The sequence below is a fragment of the Camelus bactrianus genome, chromosome 11, assembly GCF_048773025.1.
Source record: "Camelus bactrianus isolate YW-2024 breed Bactrian camel chromosome 11, ASM4877302v1, whole genome shotgun sequence".
Lineage (NCBI taxonomy): Eukaryota > Metazoa > Chordata > Mammalia > Artiodactyla > Camelidae > Camelus > Camelus bactrianus.
In genome coordinates this window covers 78727662-78743251 of record NC_133549.1, presented here as the reverse complement: position 1 = coordinate 78743251, position 15590 = coordinate 78727662, and the positions used below count along the sequence as shown (strand labels likewise).

Genomic DNA, 15590 nt, shown 5'->3' with positions numbered 1-15590 from the left:
TGAGGACTTCCAAGGCCTAAGGGTAGGTTCGGGGGTTGAGGGCTGCCAGACAGAGAGGCCCCAGGTAGTGAGTGTCCTAAGGCTGGCAGAGGACCTGAGGCAATCTGTCAGAGGTGGTGGCCTCACAGTCCTCTGTGCCCATCCCCTGGCCTGCCAGAGCCCACTTGGATCCATCTGATTGAAGCCCTGGAAGGCTCTAGTTTGCTTCCCAGCCTGCCAGGTGCCTCCCCAGTGACCCCAGGCCCCTGCATGCAACACCTTGGGCAGCCCTAGGCCAGGGGTCTGTGTAAAGCCCCCTGGAGTAAACAGGAGAGATATTCTCATTCAGCATTTCATGTCCGTGGGCATTAGTCGAGGCACCCTGCCTGGCTGCTGTGGGTGCCAAAGGAATCAGAAAGGGCTGATGTGGCTGTGGCTGATTACAAGGCAAGGCTGATCACGTGAGATTCAGAGATGAGGAGCGCTCCTCCGACTGGAGGAGCAGAGAAGGCTTCCTGGAAGAAGGGGTCTGTGTGTTTATCTTCAGGAACAGTTAGGAGTGGGGCATGTGCAGTTATGGAAGGCTGCCCAGGCATTCTAAGCAGAGGGAGCAGACGTGCTGGTGAGGAGGATTGTCTCCGAACCCGGAGTTAATCATTTTGGCTGGAATGGAGGGAATGCAGATGGTGTTATGGTTAGTAGTGGTCCATGGCTGGAATGCCAGGCTTGGGATTTTGACTGTTCCGAAGGCAGTGTGGAGCTGGTGAAGGCCGCAGGGCCCACCAGTCACACCGCAGCCTGTGCAGATGGCTGTGCACAGCACAGTTCTTGAGGGTGTCATCACATAGACCGCAGTGTCAGCGGGGCCCCTGGTGTCATGCGGTGCAGCAGCCCTGCTGCAAGGTGGCGTGGTCAGGGCTGCCCTGAGCAATAGTCATCTGGCTGCAGGATGGAATGCCGACTGGGTGAGTGGCAACACAAACAGTTTCAAGACCAGCCACCTGATTGGTGTTCTGTCATCATCCAATCAACAGAGATGTTCATTTTCCATTCTTTTAGCTAATATAAACAGTATCATCACCCCAATAATGGCAAGCAACCCCCCATCAATCACAACACCCCCACCATCATCACCAACAGTTCTGACCTGAGTCCAGCGATCACGAACCCCCGGGCTCAGCATCACCAGTACCATCTCTGTCTTTTCCGTATATGATATCATCCCCATCAATAAGAGCATCAATCAAGGGCCACAACAGAGCAGGGCACAGGGCTGGCCCACCGCACCCTGATGCCAGCTGGGTTGAGGGGAGGGGTGGGCTGAAAAGGGGACTGGAGCCGGGCTGTGTTTCTCCTCTGGCCACACCCACTCCATGCAGTCACCAGCAGTTGATATAGTTGGGTTGGTTTGGTTTTTGCTTAGATGTTTAAGGTGAATTATGACCAAAGCAGGAGGCGGCTCGTAGAATCCTAGACCAGGCTGGGGTGATATCATGGGCACTGTCTTTAGGACTGAAGCCAAGGCCTGATAAGTTCTCTGCAGTGCTTGCTTTCTGAAATCCCCTCCTTGAGGTCTCTGGGGGCTTAGGGAACTTCAGGCCCCAGGACAAGAAACCAGGATCCTCAGGGGGCTCTTCATTGCTGCCCCTACCTCCCCTAGGCCCTGGCTGTTTGGTGTCTGCAGACTGGTCCTAGGTAAGATGCCACCGAGCCAGAACCCCGAGCAGCAGGCTCACGTGCATGCCTTCTGTCCTGCCCTGTGGTAGATGACGAGTTTTCCTGGGGCCATGTCTGGCTCCAGCTTCACCCCCGAGAATCCAGGGTTCATGTGGAGCCATGCCTGGGGTGAGCAGCAGGTAAGCTAGCCTGATAGGGAATTGGAGCACAGGGGACAGGCAAAGCCAGTCTCCTATTTGCCCTGCAGAGTACTTTCCCCAGCCTGGGTATTTGCATCATTGCTGTTCCGTGTAGGGTCCTCAGTTCCCAAAAGCCCACGAGAAGCATGTGGCAGGCTCAGGGAGGAAACAGATAAAGGAGATGGGGTGTTCTATGTTAGCTGAGGCCTTCTCAGGCCGTACCTGCTCACGTTGTGGGGGTCTGAGCAGCCAGCTCAGCGGTATGTTGTCGGGGCCTGCAGCTACCTCCCAGGCATGGCTTCTGGAAGCCAGGTTCGTTCATGAAGGGTGGGCAGGCAGGCTCAGGGAAGGGCCAGGGCTGGGTACTGCTACAGGCCTGAGAGCTGGCCTCCTCCCTGAACCGCCAAGCTGGGAAAGGTCTGGACAGGGTGTGGCCACTGCCCTTGTCCATCCTGGATGCTTCCTAGGCAGTCACGGAGAAGAGTGGTGCTCCCTCTTGTGGGACAGTCAACCCACAGCCTGGCCTCTTTTCCAGCTCTTTTCTTCCCTGACCCTTTCATGCTATTTCATGCCTTTCTCTACCTTACGTCTCACTGGATGGAGGAGAGCACGTTGTGTTGCTTTGGTAAATAGCTCACATGATGCTTTTGGTAACCAGGCAGCCCTATCTGGGAGAGACCTCCGTAGCACCTTGCTACTCAAAGTGTGGTCCATGGACCAGCAGCATCAGCATCACCTGAGAGCTTGTTAGAACGGCAGACTCTCAGCCCTGCCCCACACCTGCTGAACCAGAAGCCGCACTTTAACAAGATGCCCGGGCGATATGCCTGCATATTAAATTCTGAGAAGTGTTGCAGTGGTTAGGGATCATACCCATCTCTGCCATTTGGCAGCAGTGTGAAGTTTTAGCAGAGATTCAGATCTTTCCGGACCTCAGGTTCTTCATCTGTAAAATGAGGATCTTGATACCAATCGTCCAGCGAGGCTGAAAGGATCAAATGCAATAATGAACTACCACTTAGACAGCTGTTGTGTGCAAGCCTGGTGTATGGTAAGCACTCATGGAAGGAAGATTACTGTTCTAAGTTTTTTCATGTAAGAATAGTGCCTTTTGTTGGAGAAAGATTCTACTTGACTGATCTCAAGAAGAAGGTTCTTTCTTCCTTAATGAGGGGCCACTTGGGGTACTGGGGAAGGCTTCATAATCCACATGCCTCAGTCACATGCTGCTGTCTCTACCGATAAGTTCTGGGAGCTCAAGCAATTGAACTCTCTTATCTCTATTCCTTTGCCTACTAAAAAGCATCAACAGTACCTACCTCAGAGGGCCTTGTGATTAAAGACATATGCCTGGCACATAGTAGGAGGTCAGTAAATGAATTTCATAGCATGAGGAAAGTCATTCTCCCCTTAAAGGGGTTGCAGTGTCCTGTTGTTATTATCGCGAGTACAAATCTCAGTCCAACAACCCAAATGAGTAAATAATGTATGTTTCTTTGCTTTCCTGTAATTTAATCGTTATTCTCTGCCTCATTTTACAGATGCCAGAAATCTAACCCCATTGACCCCAGGCTCTGATGCTCCTCTCTTGCCTGGAGTGGTTTTGGGGAAGAGGGGCTTATAGAATGCCAAGGCGGGTGGGGTGGGGAGTCTGGGCACCTGGTCCTTGATCACAGTCAACCTGTGCTGGCATCTACTGGGATATCCCCATCCTGTCTGGTCACACTGGTCCATATTGGCAGAGCAGTCACCTCGCTGTTCCCAATTAGAGACTTTCAGATGTGCAGGTGCTCAAGACTATGTCCGTGTCACTGTCAGGTGTGTGGGAAACCCTCTGCAGCCCCCAGGCCACAGGATGGCCTGCAGATCTTTGAGCCGCCTCAGGTCTGCCTGCCCCTTCACCATGAACATGGATGGGCATAGGGGACCCTGGAGTCCTGCCGCTTCCCCAGGGTTTACCCAGAAAGGGGACACAGCTGCCTCTACTCTTGAATCCCCCATGCCACGCTGCCCCCTCTTTGGTCCAGATAACCTTGATCTGCCTGGCATGGTAGATTGCACCCATCTTCCAAGTGTACCATCTGTGCCTTGAGTCCTTTGCAGCCTTAAAGGCTCTCACAACTCCAGAGCTTAAGCCCTTGACAACAAAATATCTTACCTCTGCTTTTTCCATTGTATCATGCCTTCTCAAAGACAATGCATGCCCCAGACTAAATGGGAAAGGGTGAAAGAAAGGAAAACAGGATGGGGGAGAAACCTTGGTGGATAATTCAGTCTATTTTTTGACCACACTGTGTTTTTATAATGCACATTGAGAAAGACAAATTAGGAAATACACAAAAATGGGTGGGGCGAGGGCGGTGGGGGAATCTCACAAGGCTTGAGAATATTTTTGATGTGACTTGTGATCCTCTCTGTGGTCTGAGCCTTTCCTTCTTGGGCTCCAAGGGTAGAGGTTGGTGCTCTTTGCCTGAGCCTGGGGACAGGCCTTCTGGAAGATCCTGCTCTGTTTGCAGTAAGGCTGGTACCTTCCACCCAGCCCGCCTCTGCTGCAGCCACCGCCCTGCTGCGAAGGGGCGCCCTTGACCTGTTATCTTTCTCGGTCCGCCTCGTCAGCACCCCTATTGAGCATGCTCCAGTGTGCACCAGCCAGGCCGCCACCCCGCTGCCCGCTTCTGCCCAGCCGCCTGCTGCTGCCTCTCCCAGCACAGCCTCGCCACCCCTGGCCACAGCCGCTGCCCATGCTGCCACCGCCTCTGTCACAGCCCCTGCCTCAAGCCGTGCGGACAGTCCAAGGTAACTGGCCCACAGGTGCCCGCCCTGACGGCGGGAAAGGGAGGCAGGAGAGGCCTCCCCTGGGCCCATCTGTCGGCAGCTGTGTCCGGCCCTCAGAAAGGCCCATGCAAGGTGATTAGGGCCCCAGGGTCCTGAGAAAGCACTGCTTGGTGCTGAGCATGAAAGGGAAGCGGGGGGGGGGGGGGGTGTGCATTTCAGGGAAGTGCACAGTGTGATTGAGAACAGAGGCAGAGGTGTCACCCTGCCCCTGGGGCACATGCTCTAGGCAAAGGGGTAAAGTCTCACACACACACACACACACACACACACACACACACACACACACACACACACAAAGTTAGGTAACAAAGGGAGGCTGTGTGGAAAGCCTGTGTTCCGGGAGCTGGGACTGCAGGAAAGGAAATCAAGGAAGCCTCCATGGAGGAGGGAGTGTTGACCTGGGCACTGAAGGTAGGTCAGATTTAGTCAGATATTTAGGAACTACCTTGCCCTCGTCCCTTACCCTCTCCTCTCTCTCTCTCTCTCTCTTTTTTTTAATAAACATTTAAGAAAACTTTGGGGGGTTGGGTAATTAGGTATATTTATTTTTTTGATGGCGGTACTGGGGATTGAACCCAGGACCTCATGCACACACTCTACCACTGAGCTATAGCCCCCCAACCCCCTTCTCCTGATGGAGAAGCATGCTACCTCCGGAGGCACCTGGTGGAGTGGGACTGACATCTCCACTCTACCACTTACTGTCTGTAACCTTCAGAAAGTGACTTCATTCCTCTGAATCTCAGTTTCCTCACCTGTAAAGATGGTGAATGCAATGACTCTTTTATAGGGTCGGGATAGAAAAAGTGTACCTAAAACACCTAGCACATAAAATGCTCTCAAGTACTGCAAGTCACTGCACTCCTGCCTGCCCTCCTGGATACTCAGCAAAGGCAGGGGAGGCGGTGTTGAAAAGGGTACGGGGAGGTGCGGGGAGGCAGAGGGGATGGGCTGGACAGGTCATTCTGGAGCAGCCAGGTAGTGTAACAGGCCGGGCAGGCCCAGCTGCCAAGTTGGTGTTCAGGGTCAGAGCCAGCTTTCCCAGTCTCCCACACTCCCTTCCCAGGGTTTTGCTGGAGAGGACACACCTCTGGGTCAGGGTGCATAGTTCCCTGGGGCAGCCTGAGGCAGAGGAAGGGTGAACAGAGTGGCCTGTGTGCCTCGCACCTACCCCCAGGCTTCACAGTGACCCAGGTGGTGCCAGGCCCAGCCTTTCCCCAGCTCAACTCAACCACCAAGGGTGAGCCCGGCCATGGCTTCCAGGGGTCGTCACATCCCCCTTCCTGGGGACATTTAGCAAGCTGCTTCCCTTCTGCACCCCAGAATCCCTTCAGGTAAGGGCCTTGCTCCTGGCACAACAAAGAAACTTTGAGGGGGGTAAGAAATGTCCCTCTTGTCCAGTGGGAAGATACCTCCCTGGTTTGAAGTGGGGGCTTGAGAGGATGGGGTCCCCGTGGATGGTCTTGCCTCATCCCCAGGGCCCCAGTCCTGCCCCAGCACCATGCTCCAGGCCTCCATGTCCTGGGACCCCCAGGGCTCCCTCAGCAGGGCAAACCCTTCCTTTGCTTCACCTTGCAAAGAGGTGTGAGGCCTGAATGGAGGTCGGAGAAGGGCCTGGAGGGCTCCCAGCATCAGGCTAGAGCAGAAGGAGTCAGGGGACCACACTCTGGGCCCAGCCACCTCCCTCCATGCACACGGGCTGGGATGGAGCTGGAGGGAGCCAGTGGGAGGTAAATGGACACTGAGCATGTGGTCCCAGAATCCTTGATGGATATCTTAAGCCTCTGCTTGTTCCCCCAGCACCAATCCCTGACACAGGACCCATGGCTCCTGGGATGCTGGGAGAGCATCCTCCACTGGTGGGAGAGTCTGGTTAAGACCCACTGACCCCTGGCCTTCTCCCACCACAGTGGAAGCTGGGCACCCCTTGGACACAGCCTCTTTCTCTTCCACGAAGGCTCCTGCTCCATTGGTCTTAACAGAGGCATATCAGAGAAGGGCAGGCAGGCCCAGGGAAGGGAGACAATGTCCTCACTCATCCAGAAACAAGGCAACTTGGCAGGGCAAGTCTGCACACCGCCCCCAGTTCTGGGACACTGGCTCTTTGAGGCTCATTCTACCTCTAATTGACTGAGGCAGCACCACAGGCCCCTCTGGATCCCCTTAGGAGCCTGGCAGTGGGTTCTTAGCTCAGGGCCACCTCCTCCCAGAGCCCTAGAGAGGAATAGACTCCCTTATCCTCTGACTCTGCCCAGCAGAGATGGGCAGGCCCTGAGCCTGTGAGCAACAGGTGGAAGGAAGGCAGGAAGCCATGGGCTGCCAGGGGCTCACTTCTCCAGCACCCCCATCAATGCCCCATTTGCTCTGGGTGTGGCCATGTCGCCCCCATTAGGATCTGAAAGATGCAGGGAGAAACCAGGGACGTGTTTTGTAAAGTATTTGTTAGCTTTTTTTTTTTCAGTTTTATTAGGTAGAATTGTTACAATTTGACTGCACGTATACAATATATTGCATGTAAATATGTATATATATATATATATATATATATATACGATACACTGTGCTTTTTTTTACTTTACATATATGTACTGATCATTGTTTCTAAGAACAGTTAAAGAGCTTTAGCTTTTTAAACTTATATAGTTATCAAAGGAATAAAGCCAACCACAAAATAAGAATCAACAGGATATTCATTAGTTTTAAATGAAAAAAAGCAAAGGGGTTTCACAGACAAATGGAATTGGGAAGCACTGGATCTGACAAAGTGTAACAAGCTGCTTAACTGCAGGAGTTCTTGGAGCATTCAGCAGTCTAAGAGGAGAGGCCAAGCACAGCATTTCCTGAGGCCAAGAACTGGGACATTTTTTCCCATCTCTTTGGTCCCATGGTCTCTGGGTCACAAGTGGGAAAAAGGCTGCTTTAGGCCTCTTGGCAGCTAACCCAGTGGGAGGAAGGCAATAGGAATTCTACAGGGAAGAGAAGTCTGCGGGGAGGGGCGGTTGATGGGGCGGGGGTGGGGGAACCCTGGCTTCCCATGACCCCGCCCTGGAGGACTCTTGCCCCAAACCTGAGACTGCGCAGCTCCCTCCAGGCAACAATAGAGAGGGTGGGGAGGGGCCAGGTGGTCTGAGGCTGTGAGGTGCTCCTGAAGGTCAGGAGGTGGAGGGAGTAGGGTAGCTCAGATCATCTCCATCTCTCCTCTCTCCTACCTCTGCCCCCTGAGCCCCACGGTGGGAGGGTGGGGTGCTCTCCCCAGGGGGTAAAGGGTTTTCCAGGCATCCTCCTGGCTGGCTGGTGGCTTTCCTCCTTCTGTCCTAAGGCGGTGGCACCAGCAGTGGGCAGTATTTCTCAAGTTGTCTCTGCTGCTCTAACCAGACTCAGCAAGACTCAGCACCTAAGGAGCAGCTTCCTCCCCTCTAAGACCTCCTTGGTCTTCCCTTCACAGCCTCCGGGAGCTCCTCCAGGGACATCTTTGTCAGGTTTCCTCCTTCCAAAAGTTCCTTAAAGATCGGGGAGCCAACTTGCTCCAGGCCCCAGGGCCCAGGTAGGGCTGTCCTTCTCGCTGCTAACTCTAACTCTTTCCCCCTTGGTTCCAGGCCCCAGGCTTCTCCAGCATCTGCTGCCCATACGTACAGTGAGGCCCCAGCTGCCCCTGCACCCAAGCCCCGAGTTGTCACTACTGCCAGCATCCGGCCTTCTGTCTACCAGCCAGGTGAGAGGCAGAGGGAGGGGAGGCTGTTTAGGCTGGGGGCGGGCTCCAGGGGTCAGCTGCAAGGCCACATCCCCTGAAGGATGGTGGTTAATGAGGCTGTGTTAATGAGGTTCAGCCCTCCTTCCTCCAGCTGTGGGTCAGAATCCCATGGAAGCTGCCTCTGGCCCTGGGGAAACAGGTGGGCAGTGCCAGGCAAGGATGGAGCCTCCCAGCTTCCAGGAAGAGGGCATTCCTCCTGGGGATTTCCAAGTTCCTAGTGAGGAAGAGAGGGTTTAAAGCAGAGGGGCTTGTTCCTCCAGGAGTCTGGATCTGGTTCAAGCCAGAGGACAGACAGCTATAACAAAATGCCACGGGCTTCGGACAGACCTACTGCATCATGTTGTGACGTTGAGCAAGCTGCTCACCTGTATGGTCTTCGGTCTCCTCAGCTGAGGCTAACTAGAGGCATGGAGAGCATGTGACAAGTAAAAGAGGGGCCTGCACAGGGGCTGCCGGTGGCTGGGCTCACTGGCTGTCTCTTCCATTTCTCTAGACCCCATTCTCATCATGCCTAGGGTCCCCTTTTCCCTAGGCAGAATTGGGCCTCTCCCCAGAGCTCAAAGGCAATTCTCAGGCTGGCGTACACCCCACCTTCTCCCAGATGTGAACCTCAGTGAAGCTAAGACAGGGACTGAGGCAGGAAGGCCCTTGCTCCGGGGAGCTGACTTGATGTATAGGGCAGCCCTCTGTTTTATAAAACTCTGACAGTAGCGTTGAGTGTGGGTGGAAGAACTGGCTTTAACATCAGACTCCCGTGCCAGGGCCCATTCTGCTGTCTAAGGCAAAGAACTTCATCTCCCGGGCCTGAACTTCCTCATTTGAAAAATAGGCATGATGCTATGTACACCTGGTGCTCTGGGGATGAAATGAAGCATCCAGCAGAGTGCTTGGCACACAGGAGGTGCCCTTCTCTGTCCTTTCAGAGGCAGGTACACAAATTCTGAGATTAAAAATCCGCAGGATTAGGGAGCAATTTGCAGCGGTCTGCAATGGTGAAAATCTTATATGGAGCTAGAGGAAGCTGCCCTGCGGGGATAAGGAACACAGGAGGGATGGTGGAAAGGAGTCTGGATGAGTAGCGGCGGGTGGAGTGAGGCTCTGTGGGGGCGCAGGGAGGGCATTTCCGCGCCTACACGGGCTCTCCCTCCCAGACGGGTCCTTCTGGGCATCTTCCGGGGCGGGCCCCGGGCTTCGGCGCCCCCGCCGCGGCCGCCGGCTTTCCTCGGCAGGCCCGCCAGGGGGCGGCAGGGCTCCTGGGCCGCGCATCTCGGGGCCGACCCGGCGCCCTTCTCCTCCTTCCGGGGCTGGAGCCCTGACAGGCGAGACGTGCCGGAGCCCCGGGATCGTGGGCCCCCGCCGAGTTCCCAGACCGTGCAGACGTTAACTCATTCCTGCCTGGAGGGAAGGAGGCGGCCGGGAGGGCGCGCGCTGGAGCCGGCCTGCCTCCGCCCCCTCTCCTGGGGGTGGGGGCCCGGGGCGGCTGGCAGGCGGCCCGGGGAGAAATGGGGATCGTGGGCCCGGGCCCCCTCCCCTCCTATCCTCAGCCGACCCCGGGACCCGGGGAGGGCAGGGAGCCCGTGTGGGAGCTCCTCCAGGCCGAGAGCGGCGTTCGCAGCCCGGATCTTATCGCCGGCGCGGAGGCTGGGCGGCCGCTCCCCGTAGCACCTGGGGCCCGGGAGGGGGCCGTGGGCGGCGGGGCCCGGGGAGGATCGGGGGAGGCCACGTCGACCCGCCGGCCGGGCGGGGGCCGGGCGCTCGCGGGAGCTGGGCCCGACCTGGAATGAGTCAGAAATCACCTTGTTTAATTACACATTCCCGAGCCACCGAGTGCGATAGGGGCCTTTTGAACTTGCCAATTAGAGATGAAATATCACCTTCTAATTTGGACGGGCTTCATTCCGTCAGGCAGAAATAGCAACAGCCGCGGGCTCCGAGATGGGATGTCAAGTCTCAATCCTGGCACGTCGAAGGTGGCGCGGCCAGCCGGGCTGAAGGGCGCAAAAGGAAGGGAATGAGGAGCAGCTGCTCCCTGCGCCCCCCACCCCGTCCTCACGCGGGACGAGGTGGCCGAGGGGAGCCCTCCAGGGAGGGAAGGCCCTAGCCCTGGGCAAGGAAGCAGCCCACCCACAGCCCAGATGCCCGCGTGCCTCTGACCTGCTGGAAAACTTCGTGTTGTAGGAGTTTAGAAGAGAGGGGTGGATCATGGAGTCTGGAAGGCCGTCCAGAGGAGGGAAGAGAATGGCTGCCAGGCAGAGGGAGTAGGGTTAGTGTTGCTGGAGGGAAGCTGGAAAAGTGGGCAAGGGCCCGATTTGGAAGGGGCGTGCTAAAGCCTGTTTTGCTGCCTAGAGAGTGCTTAAGCAGGAGATCTGGAGTTGAAGCCAGCTTGCTGCCTGAGCTCCAGTTTCAGCTAGGTTGTTCACTAGCTCCCTAACTCTGAGGTAGTCACTTAAGCTCTTCAAGTCTCAATTCCTCATGGGTAAAATGGACTTGAAAATATTTTCTGCCTCATTGGATTGTAGCCAGTATTACATGAAATAATGTGTATAAAGGGCCTGGCATGGGGAAGCAGTCTGTAGTTGGTAACTGTTGTTCTGAATAGGACAGCACTGTCCAGTAACAAGACATTTTCTAGTAGCCATATTTTTAAAACAGTAAAAAGGAGCAGGTGAAATTAATATATTTTTTAACTCAATAATCATTTCAGTATTTAATCAACATAAAATTCTTCTTAATGAGACATTTTACTTTCTTGTATTGTCTTCAAAACCTGGTGTGTATTTTATCCTATAGGGAGTCTCAGTTCAGACTGCCACATTTCAGGTGCTTAATGGCCACATAGGGCTATGTATTGGACCACACAGGATTAATCCCTTTTAGCCGAGATCCCCCACTTTAAATAGGAAATAAAAGCTTGCCCAGAACCCTATTATACATAACAGAGAGGAATGAAGCTGCTCTGAAGTTCTGCTGGATCATCTCTCCCCCCATCCCCTCCCTGCTGGCATTCCCCACATCACCCCTGCCCCTAGCATTGTGAGACCCTCTGCTTCAGGCCCTTGGGAGCTATGCAAGGTTGTTAGGGAGGGTGACTATACTTCAAATACGGGCTTCACAAGTTTACAGAGTGCGCACAACATGTCACTCCAGTAGGTCCCCACCCTGTGAGGCAGGCAGGGGTGTCATACATACCACCACTGGTGAGCAGACTCAGTCCCAGGTTATCTGATCTCAGGATGTCATATCTCCTACCCCCCACATCCCACAGTCTCCCTGGGCCAGACTCCCCCAGGTGACCATCATGCTGTGAGATGAGCTGACAGTTCATCTGGACACCAGAGTCCCTATCCTCACCATCCTCACTAACACTTAGTGACCCATGCACAGTGCTAGGTACTAGGCTAAGCTTTTATAGTTCTTATCTCCCTCCCTTAATCCTCATAACAACCCCATGAGGTACCAAGAATTATTATTGCCATTTTTAGGCAAGGAAATTCAGGCCTAGACATGTTAAGGAACTTGCGCACGGACACACAGTCAGGATGTAGTAGAGCTGGGATCTGAACCCAGGGCTCTTGGTGGCCATGCTGCATGCCAGAGCACCCGGCCTCCTCCAGGCTGACAGCTACTCCTCCATAACACCGTGCACCAAAATTTTCTGGAAATGGGATTCATGTTTTTTATAGAGACAGCTTAGGGTAGCAGAAAGAATGGTTTTGGAGACTCACTCTGCCACTTACTGGCTCTGTCTGAGCCTCAGTGACCTCAGCTGTAAAGGAGACTAACCCAGATGACCTGTTATATGCCTAGTCTACCTTCTTAGTAAGTGGGAAGAGGATTCCTTATGGAGAAGGTTTTACTTCTGGAAGCCAGCCTCACTCCTGGGATGGCTCCGGGGCAGGGCTGTGGAGGGTTTTACTCCTTCTGCTTTCAGTAACACAGGCCTGGTCTCTACCCATTCCCAGCACTGGGTCTCCATGTTACCTAGCTCTGAAGGGCCCGTCATCTGAGAGCAGAGGGTACAGAGCTGGAGCAGTAGGCCACAGGCCACCCAAAGTAGTCCAGGGGAACCAGATGGGAGAGACCAGAGGCCAGGCTGGGAACTTCAGCCCTAAGACCAACCTTCCTTTCCAGGCTGGAGCCTGTGGGGGCTGTCTCAGCCCCCATCAGCATAGTCCATTCACCAGGCCAGACTCAGGAATGGGGAGGGAGGCTGCCCTGGACTCCTTCCTAGGATGGGAGGAATGAGGCCTCTTCCCAGAGAAGGAGACTGAGCTGCGGTGAGGTTTCTGGAACCTCTCTTCCTAGAAGGGGAGGCTAGCTGGACTATGTGTGCCGGACGCAGCTGGGTCTGCCCTGCTGGCTTCGCAATGGGAGGCAGCAGAACTTAGAAACTGGGTCTGGAGGGTCCAGGCCTCTCAGAGCTTTGGGTGGGCAGCTGCTATGGTCCTTTGTGGCGCTGCCCTAAAAAGGTTTCCAGCTCTCAGTGAGCTGGAGGAGGGGGCGTTCCAGAAGCGGGGCAGTGCGTTCTCCTCCTATCCTCTGGCTTCCTTGGTCACACTCAGTTTCCACCAAAGTGGTGTGGGAGAGCATGGGTCCCGCAGAGGCAGCCATAGGCTGAGGGAGCAGCTCGACCTGGGCTCCGTCACCCTAGCATCTCTGTCCAGGTTCCCTCTGAATGACTCCTCGAGACCCACCACCCCAATCAAACCAAGATGGAATTTCCCCTCAGTACAAATCACACCAAGCTGTTTTTCAAGAAAACAATTGTAGCTAAACCAGAAACCTGAACCTGAAAAACTAAGTGCCCAGTCACGTGCTTTGTCCTGAAGGCTGGACTCGGTCCAGGTTCAGCAAACGCATGCGACTGAGGCATTTCAGCTGTCAAATCAGTGGTCAGAGTGCAACCAAAAGCATCTTCTAGTTAAGGCCATGCTGACCCACCCCCACCCTCTTCCTGGCCCAGGGGATCCAGATATGAGCCTTGCCCGGCACCCCTGCCCCCACTGCCTGTCTCCTGCAGGCCTCTGGCAGCCAAAGCCTGGCCAGCCCCACCCCGCACAGCTGTGGATATTTATAGCTCCATCCCTTCCCGGCCCTGTCCCAGCTCCCAAGGGCTCTGCTCTGGTGGCTCTTCATCTCTCTTGGCTCCCTGCTTGCAAATTCAAATCCAGGCCGTCAACGAGTTCAGGGATGTGCCTCCTGTAAAAGTTGGAATTATGCTCCTCTAATATTGACATTGTCTTTAGCAGTTCTCTGGATGGGGGCAGGAGAAGTTGGCAGAAATGAATTCCTGACACATTTTTCTTGGGGTATTTTTGGCTTGCAGTGCCTGCATCTACCTACAGCCCATCTCTGGGGGCCAATTACAGTCCAACCCCCTACACCCCTTCCCCTGCCCCCGCCTACACCCCCTCCCCTGCCCCCACCTACACCCCCTCCCCTGCCCCCACCTACTCCCCCTCCCCAGCACCAGCCTATACCCCCTCGCCAGCCCCAAGCTATAACCCTGCACCCTACAGTGGGGGGGGCTCTGCGGAGTCCACCAGCCGCCCCCCGTGGGTGACAGACGACAGCTTCTCTCAGAAGTTCGCCCCTGGCAAGAGCACCACCTCCGTCAGCAAGCAGACCCTGCCCCGAGGGGCGCCTGCCTACAACCCACCGCCACCGGGTCCCCAGGTATCCCCCCTTGCCAGGGGTACCGTCCAGAGGGCCGAACGCTTCCCAGCCAGCAGCCGGACTCCACTCTGTGGCCACTGCAACAACGTCATCCGGTATGGTCCAGCTGTGCCTCTGCGCTGGGGTGCTGGCAGGGCAGTGGGGGGTGGAGGGCAGGGGCAGGGTCGCAGGGTCGGGGAGAAGGCTGCATGCAGGGCTGTCTCAAGTCCCTCTGGCTCGCCATCTGGTCTGACCCTCTCTGAGCTTTCGCTTCCATATCTGTGTGACACCCACTTCCCCGGGGAGCTGGGAGGATTCCATGAGGTAAGTGGGTGAAGCTCCCAGCCCCGCCCCCTTGGGCTAAGGCCGGGTTCTGGGAATTGCAGGCCTGGTTGGGAGGTTTATTGGGCATGTCGCAAGCTGGCTGACAGTGCTAGATTTGACCCAGCGTTCCTTTAGGGTTGCTTCTGGGTCTTTCCTCAGATGGGCCCGTGCTGCTGAGGGCTTTGGTGAGCATTTGCCACACTAAAAGGAAAAGACATCATTTCATGCTTAGAAGCCAAGGATCACGGGTGGTGTTTGTTTGAATATAGTATGTTTATAGTATGGCATGTGTGTGAGGGGGTGAGTTTGTATAGATGAAAAATATACTTTTATTTAAAAATAAAGTGTCATTAGAGGAGCATATACTCATTAGAGAAGAATTAGAAGATTCAGAAAAATTGAAATATAAAATGTTTCTTCAGTTCCATTGTTCTGACTACTATTCTGGAACCAGTTTTTTTTTTAATTGAAGCATAGTTGATTTACAATGTTGTGTTAGCTTCTGGTGTACAGCATAGTGATTCAGTTATACATACACATATTCTTTTTCATATTCTTTTTCATTCTAGATTATAACAACCTATTGAATATGGTTTTCTGTGCTATACAGTAGGACCTTGTTATTTATCTATTCTGTATATAGTTGTTTGTATCTGCTCATCCCAAACTCCCAATTTATCCCTCCCCTCCTTCTCCCTTTGGTAACCATAAGTTTGTTTTCTATGTCTGTGAGTCTGTTTCTGTTTTGTAAATAAGTTCATTTGTGTCATTTTTTTAGATTCTATATTTGTGTTTGTCTGACTTACTTCACTTAGTATGATAATCTCTAGGTCCGTCCACGTTGCCGCAAATGGCATTATTTCATTCTCTTTTTATGGCTGAGTAGTATTCTATCGTATATATACACCCCCACTTCTGTATCCAGTCATCTGTCTGTGGACATTTAAGTTGCTTCCATGTCTTGGCTATTGTAAATAGTGCTGCTATGAACACTGGAGTGCGTGTATCTTTCTGAATTAGAGTTTTATCTGGATATGTGCCCAGGACTGGGATTGCTGGATCAAATGGTAACTCTACTTTTAGTTTTTTTAAGGAATGTCCATACTGTTTTCCAGAGTGGCTGCACCAAGTTACATTCCCACCAATAGTGTAGGGAGTAGAACCAGTTTTGTGTCCTGGGTCTACCGTGC

General features: G+C 54.0%; 1 protein-coding gene across 5 annotated transcripts in view; it reads left to right on the top strand.

Moving 5' to 3' along the window:
* Positions 1-15590, top strand: part of LDB3 (LIM domain binding 3) — a 63309-nt gene that overhangs the window by 31999 nt on the left and 15720 nt on the right. For 4 of the 5 annotated variants that reach the window (XM_074374345.1, XM_074374346.1, XM_074374344.1 and 1 more), the window contains 3 exons: positions 4452-4631; positions 8267-8382; positions 13748-14192. In XM_074374345.1, coding sequence (XP_074230446.1) covers positions 4452-4631; positions 8267-8382; positions 13748-14192 — 741 coding nt within the window. The remainder of the gene's footprint in view (positions 1-4451; positions 4632-8266; positions 8383-13747; positions 14193-15590) is intronic. The other variant, XM_074374347.1, reaches the window with a different exon arrangement.